At 42.7% G+C, this 7,500-nt stretch overlaps 2 protein-coding genes across 3 annotated transcripts in view; both read right to left on the reverse strand.

Annotated features, from left to right (window-relative positions):
- The window catches only part of LOC134197171 (F-box/LRR-repeat protein 7-like), a 3,192-nt gene extending 2,809 nt beyond the window's left edge, over window positions 1–383 (reverse strand). For both annotated transcript variants that reach the window (XM_062666445.1, XM_062666446.1), the window contains exon 1: window positions 1–383. This exon is cut by the window's left edge and continues 686 nt beyond it. In XM_062666445.1, the coding sequence (XP_062522429.1) occupies window positions 1–375 (375 nt within the window). In that variant the 5' untranslated portion in view covers window positions 376–383.
- Window positions 384–637: 254 nt separating this feature from the next.
- Window positions 638–7,500, reverse strand: part of LOC134197641 (phospholipid-transporting ATPase ABCA3-like) — a 19,422-nt gene continuing 12,559 nt past the window's right edge. Inside the window, exons 10-17 of the mRNA XM_062666987.1 lie at window positions 7,190–7,500; window positions 6,123–6,433; window positions 5,525–5,697; window positions 4,434–5,471; window positions 3,044–4,121; window positions 2,024–2,211; window positions 1,797–1,967; window positions 638–1,134 (exon numbers count right to left, since the gene is read on the reverse strand). The exon at window positions 7,190–7,500 is cut by the window's right edge and continues 1,364 nt beyond it. Of these exons, the coding sequence (XP_062522971.1) occupies window positions 741–1,134; window positions 1,797–1,967; window positions 2,024–2,211; window positions 3,044–4,121; window positions 4,434–5,471; window positions 5,525–5,697; window positions 6,123–6,433; window positions 7,190–7,500 (3,664 nt within the window). The 3' untranslated portion in view covers window positions 638–740. The remainder of the gene's footprint in view (window positions 1,135–1,796; window positions 1,968–2,023; window positions 2,212–3,043; window positions 4,122–4,433; window positions 5,472–5,524; window positions 5,698–6,122; window positions 6,434–7,189) is intronic.

Here is a 7,500-nt window from a genome sequence, read left to right on the forward strand (position 1 = left end):
ACTCCTCAGTCTCGTCAGCATGTGTTTTATTCCAAGTAACTGTTCGACTCCGATGTGCTGCCGGTCACGTGTGCTGATGTCCAATGCATGCCAGAGATTGAGGTCACGTGACAAGGAGTACCATCTGCTACAGACGTAACTGACCGACTGGCACAATTCGAAGACGGTGAGATACGATAGTATCTTGAGAGACAACTCGACAGGCAACTCGGACAGAATATCAAGTGCGTGAGATTTTGATGCGTTTGGAGATGTTGCTCCACACAGTTCATTCTTGCTCACGGAACCTTTCTCTACGACAGTGTTGTGCACAGCATCACGTACAGCATCACGGACAACCCCCAAGTACCACTCACTGTTATCTTTACTGGACATTAAAAATATACAAGTCCCGGATACCACGAATCCCGGATAAAGCAAATCCCGGCTAAATGAAATCCCGGATATGTCGAATCCCGGATAAGGCAAATCCCAGCTAAATTAAATCCCGGATAATACAAGTCCCGGCTAACTTAAATCCCGGATAAGGCAAATCCCGGCTAAATTAAATCCCGGATAATCTCAAATCCCGGCTAATTAAACTCCCGGATAAGACAAATCCCGGATAACACAAATCCCGAATAAAGCAAATCCCGAATAAGACAAATCACGTGATTGATCTATTAAAATACTACACTTGCAGTTTGGTAATGAAATTAATTAAAGCTTTCTATCTACTCAGCATGTATGAAAAAATTTGTTCATTGAATTTGTGGTTGTCGTCTGTCCTCTCTCTGGTGACGAGCGAAATTTAGGAAAACTTGTTCGAGTGTCGTCTGAGTGACTGAGTAGTCTTCGATGTCCATCTGCTCTTTAGCTCTTTCTATGCTACCAAATACATACGCCCACGAGATTCCTGAGGGAATTTGGTATGTCACCATTGCTTGGTGTTCTTCCTTTAGAATGCTGTCGGGAAATGTTGCTTGAATGTATTGCTTTAGCGGCTGTGTGTCTTGCGTCTGTCTGCCCACTTTTGCTGTGAGTGTGTATCCTTGACCGAACTTGTTCTTCAGATGCTGCAAACCGCCCAGACATTGGAACTGACCGTTCACCATGATGGCAAGACGCGTGCATAAAGCTTCGCATTCCTCCATGCTAAATGCAAGAGAAACAGTGCAAACACAAATGCACGAAAGACAACAACAACAACAACAACAGTAATAATAATAATAATAATAATAATAATAATGACAACAACAACAATGATAACAACAACAACATAACAACAATAGCAACACTAACAACAATAACAATAATAATAATAACAACAATGATAACAATAATAATGACAACAACAACAACAACAATGGTAACAACAACAACAATGACCAACAACAACAACATAACAACAATAACAACACTAACAATAATAACAACAACATAACAACACTAACAACAATAATAATAATAACAACATAACAACACTAACAACAATAACAACAATAATAATAATAACAACATAACAACACTAACAACAATAACAACAATAATAATAACAACATAACAACAATAATAATAATAACAACATAACAACAATAACAACAATAATAATAATAACAACATAACAACAATAACAACAATAATAATAATAACAACATAACAACACTAACAACAACAATAATAATAATAACAACAATAACAACACTAACAACAATAACAACAACAATAATAATAACAACAACAATAACAACACTAACAACAATAACAGCAACAACACACATGTAATATGACAGCAGTATACATTAGAAGCAACATACCTGTGTGACGTAATCACAATACATCTACCAGCAGATCTAATGTTATTCAATACATCCCAAAGCTGCCGTCTCGCATGAGGATCCATTCCTGTCGATGGTTCGTCGAGAAAGACAATGGGAGGATCACCAACTAGAGCAACAGCCGTAGACAATTTCCTCTTATTACCACCACTGCCAACACACATTTCAATACAGAAAAAAGACAATACTTAGTGCATTACCATTACCTGTATGTGCCACACAATCTGTCTGCATGTTGTGTGAGTAATAGAGTGCTAATCAGATGTTCGACTTGGGAAGGAATGATGTGCTCTGGTACACCACGAAGACGGGCAAACATTGTGAGAAGCTCACGTCCTGTTAGTAGAGGAATGAGAGCATCAAACTGAGGACAGTAACCGATTCTTTGACGAACCTGGAGTTGAAAGGAAACAGAATAAGAAGAGGACAGACTATGGAAATCAAGAAAAACAAAAGACATGATTCGTGTAACAAAAGTCATTTAGACAAAAGGTGACAGACAGACAGACAGAGAGACAGACAGACAGACAAACAAAGACAGACAGACAAACAAAGACAGACAAACACACAGACAGACACACACACACACAGACAGACACACAGACAGACAACATACACACACACAGACAGACAAACAAACACACAGACAGACAGACAGACAGACAGACAGACAGGCACACACACACACACACACACACACACACGCACAAACACACACACACCACAAACACACAGACAGACAGAGAAACTCACAGAAAACACACAAACAGACAGACAAACAGACAGACAAACAGACAGACAAACAGAAACAGACATTGTCACAAACAGACAGACAGACAGACAGACAGACCGACTGATAACTAAAATTAGAACTAAACCAAACAACAATCAAACCAAGTGGCTCACAAACCCATTTTGAAACACTAGAAATGACAAATGATTACCGTCTTGATACTTCCAAACTCGACAATAAAAATGATAGCTAACTGACCAAACAATCACTTGACATATGTCTGCTGGTAGTCACAACTCGCCCAACCAACAAAACACGACACAAACACAAAACACAAACAAACAAACAAAAAAAGTCTGTAAATAATACAAGATAAAACAACAAAACGCTTTTGTATGCAAAATAGGAAATTAATTAATTAGTTTTAATTAATTAATTAATTAATAATTAATTAATTAATAATTGCAACAAATTTTGATAGACAAGCACAAACCTGACTCATCTGTGACTTAATATCAAACGAGTCCATGATTGCTATCCCATAACTTGCCAGCAGATCTCCAGTCAACACATTGAATGTCGTTGTCTTTCCGGCTCCGTTGACTCCTAGCAGACCAAAACACTCCCCTCTCTGTATCCCCAAACTGATGCCACACACAGCATGCACAGGAGTGCTACAACATCCGGCGCCTCCATACACCTTACCCAAACTGCTAATAACTACAATATCCTTGTGATTCTCCTCACTTGTCATGAGTTCTTCAATGCGTGCGCGTTCCATGGCAACGTCGTTGTCCTCGTCGACGTCTGAATCATCGGGTGAAAACCGTATTCCCCTTGTTAACAGATACAGAATCTGTTCAAGACCACGACTCTCAACAAGCAAAACAAGCATGATAAATATGATGCCTTCGACGGCCATGAATGTTGCATAACGTCCGATTCCTCCATCTCCCCAAGCAAAATAGTTCGACTGAAACGTGACGTTCTGTGTACGACACAACTCCTGTGTTAGATTAGAAGACAGACATGCCTGTAGTGCATCATAATTGATGTAGATATCAACCAGACTCTGACCCAAACAGTAATTGGGCAATAGGTAGAACACCCACTTCATAGCCTTTCCAATACTCTGTAATCCAAGTTGAGGCAACTGCAAAACTTGAGTGACTATCATTGCTGTCTCGCCGGTCACGATGTTAAACAACGTCAACAGAATGAAAGCCGTTGATGGCTTCCTGAATGCAAACCCTAGCAAATACATGAGAGGAATGATACTCCAACCGTAGAGAAACAGTTGCAAAACGATGAGGCCGAGACGAAAACCTCCTACATACGCGGGAATTTGAAATGCTGTGATGAGAATGATGACAAACACGCAGGAAATGGAGTAGTTGATCATGTCCCAGAGGAAGCTTGACATCCAGTAGCTGAATGGAGTCACACCGCTGACTAGTTGAACATGTTTGGCTTTGCTGTTCTTCTCTTCGACTACAGGGCGAGAGAAACTGGATGCCAAAAATGCCATTCCGAATAGAATATTGAAAGCAATGATGAACCCAACTACAGGCCTGCAATGAAATATGATGTCATACACATGCACGTGCATATGTGCACACACACACACACACACACACACACACACACACACACACACACACGTGCACACACATGTCCACACACACACAGTGACACACACACACACACACACACACACACACACACACACACACACACACACACACACACAGTGACACACACGCACACACACATGCACACACAGTGACACACACGCACACACACACACACACACACACACACACACACACACACACACACACACACACACACAATCAAATTACACAAAAGTTTGATCAGCTTACACATTCAGATCATCAGTTAATTGCTGCACAGTCCTCGGCAATGGATAATTGGTCACATTGATTGTATGGCTACCGTTGCTATAAAATCCCATTATCGCATTGTCAACCGCCGTGAGTGCCACCTCAACAGCATGAAATGCTTGATTATTAAACCACCCGGTTACAGTAGTACTCCCTGAGCTATCAGTTTCAAACGTTCCACCAACGAGATACTTCGTATTGAACGCAAACGTACTTCTGTTCCACTGCTGATGCAGAAAATGAGTAAAACTCGATTCACTTGAGACATTCTGTGGAGTAGTCTCGCTGTCAAAAAACTGACCAGCATAATACGCAGACAAACTGCTAGCCGTCGACCTTCCTTCATCACGAACAAAAAAAGCAGCAAAATTGTTGTCGTACGGCTTGGTGTTGAGTGTGAGTGGTTGAGAATCGCTTGGACTTGGTGCCGTTTTTGATATGATGAGACCAACAAGCGTGAATGCAAATGGCAGTAAAAGTTGTGATAGAATAGCGATCTTGTATCGTCTACTATAGAGAACACGCTTGATAAACATGGCGTAGAATCGTTGGGCACCCAGACGGAATCCCGTATTTAGACGAGCTCGTGAAGATTGGCCATCAAGAAGAGTGTCAGTCGTACTGTAGCCAACTGTTTCACTGTCTGACGTGTTTATTGATTGTTGTTGACTGTCTGTGCTGCCGTAAGATGCTTGAATTGTGTCGTGTGTGTCAAACTGTTGTCCAACTTTAAGAAAGACTTCTTCCATCGTTGTTACCGAAACGCCAAAGCTTGCGACTCCGAGTTCTCTCTGTCTCGTTTCCAGGTCCGTGAAGAGTCGCTCGAAGTGTGAAGCCATGTCACGTGGCAAGACGTAGGAGAGTTCTCCGGCATGTTCTGATTCTATTTCTGCTGTCGGAATGTGAGATTGGATGAGTTCGTTTACACTCCTTCTGTTGCAGTTGAGATCCTTCACTAGCACCATGTGATAACCGACACTGTATCTTGACTTGAGAAAAAGTGGTGACCCACAGCATCTGAAAAAAGCAAACATGCATTAAATGATACACTTAGAGTCCAATTGGCATACCGTATGTCACCACTAGCCATTATGGCAATTCGATCACCGAGAAGGTCGGCCTCATCCATGTGATGTGTTGTAAGCAAAATCGTCCTTCCCTGTTTGTGCTGAAGCAGAAGATCCCACGTGGCTCTCCTCGCTGACGGATCCATTCCAGACGTCGGCTCGTCCAACATCACAACCTGCACACAAACAAATGGTACACACACTGAGCATGCCACACACACTGAGCATGTCGCACACACACACTGAGCATGTCACACACACTGAGCATGTCGCACACACACACACACACTGAGCATGTCACACACACTGAACATGTCACACACACTGAGCATGTCGCACACACACTGAGCATGTCACACACACTGAGTATGTTACACACACACTGAGCATGTCACACACACTGAGTATGTCACACACACTGAGTACGTCACACACACTGAGTATGTCACACACACACACACACACACACACACACACACACACACACACACACACACACACACACACACACACACACACACACACACACACACACACACACACTGAGCATGTCACACACACTAAGCATACACTCACAATCAATAAGCAATAGACTATTTACCTTCGATCCTGCAACCAAAGCGATTCCAACTGATAGTTTACGTTTCATGCCTCCTGATAGAATCTTTGTCTTACAGTCCTTTTTGTCTTCAATCTGCAGTGCCTCTAGCATGTGATCTACTTCTTTGTTTACGTCACTGCCACTGCATCCCTTCAGTCGTGCAAAGAACCAAAGATGTTCGGACACAGTCAAAGTGTCGAAGAGAACGTTATGCTGCGGGCAGAGACCAAGACTCTCCCGTACTCCAGCAATGTTTGTAGAAACATCGCAACCGTTTACAGTTGCAGTACCGGATGTGGGTGGAAAGAGACCTACAAATCAGAGTCGATAAACAACCACAAGCCCAACATTAATTACACTTGATTATCCATTTGTTAGTTTACTCATGCAGCTGCCTTCCTATCTACCCGCCTGTCCCCTGCCTACCCACCTGTCCCATCTATCCCTACTTACCCACCTGTCCCCTACCCTACTTCCCACCTCTGCCCCTACCTTCTCATCTTCTCCCTACCTGCTCACCTGTCTCCCCTACCTGCTCATCTGTCCCCCTACCTACCCACCTGTCCGTCCCCCTACCTACCCACCTGTCCGTTCCCCTACCTACCCACCTGTCCGCCCCCTACTACCCACCTGTTTCCTACCTGTCTATCTATCTACTCATACGCTGTAGGACACCACACAGCCTGTGAGACTATGGCAGCTCAGCTTTTCAAGAAGTTGACTTTGGTCTGCATCACAAAAACTGCCACTTCCGGTCTTGGTGCTAGACAATTAAATAACTAATATATTTTATCTATGGTCATGGCCAGAATTCTAGTCAAAGTTCGAAGACCATATCCCATCAGGCTACATTCGGTTCAGTAGCAATTGGGTAATAAAAGCATGGAAACCAATGGTAGTTATCCAGGTAGTTTGCAAGGTAACGGTTATCCTTTAAACTTGACAAGGGCGTTACCCAGATCACGCCCATGTAACGCGCGCTAGGCCGCATAGATATAAATTTTAAATTTTGCTTGTTCGGCACTGAGTTAGACAGAAACACACATGAATGTAGCAACACAACGTACCAGTAAGCATCGACATCAGTGTTGTCTTCCCTGCACCGTTTTGTCCCAGCAGAGCTAATATCTGACCTTCGAACACATTGAGAGACACGTTGTCCACGGCAACCTTTTCCATTGTCGATCCTTCATTAAACACTTTGTGAATCCTCTTTATCTTCACGCCAGTCATGAGTCCCTCTGGTTCCTGTTCAAACTCACCGTTTCCTGCCTTGTTAAGCAATGCTGTTGACTCACTGGCACTAACAAATTCTTCATACAATGACGTCTTATTGCCACACCAGTATGACGACTGGAAGGGAAAGTAAAATTTTCTA

This window comes from Corticium candelabrum, chromosome 22 (genome assembly GCF_963422355.1).
Source record: "Corticium candelabrum chromosome 22, ooCorCand1.1, whole genome shotgun sequence".
Taxonomy (NCBI): Eukaryota; Metazoa; Porifera; class Homoscleromorpha; order Homosclerophorida; family Plakinidae; genus Corticium; species Corticium candelabrum.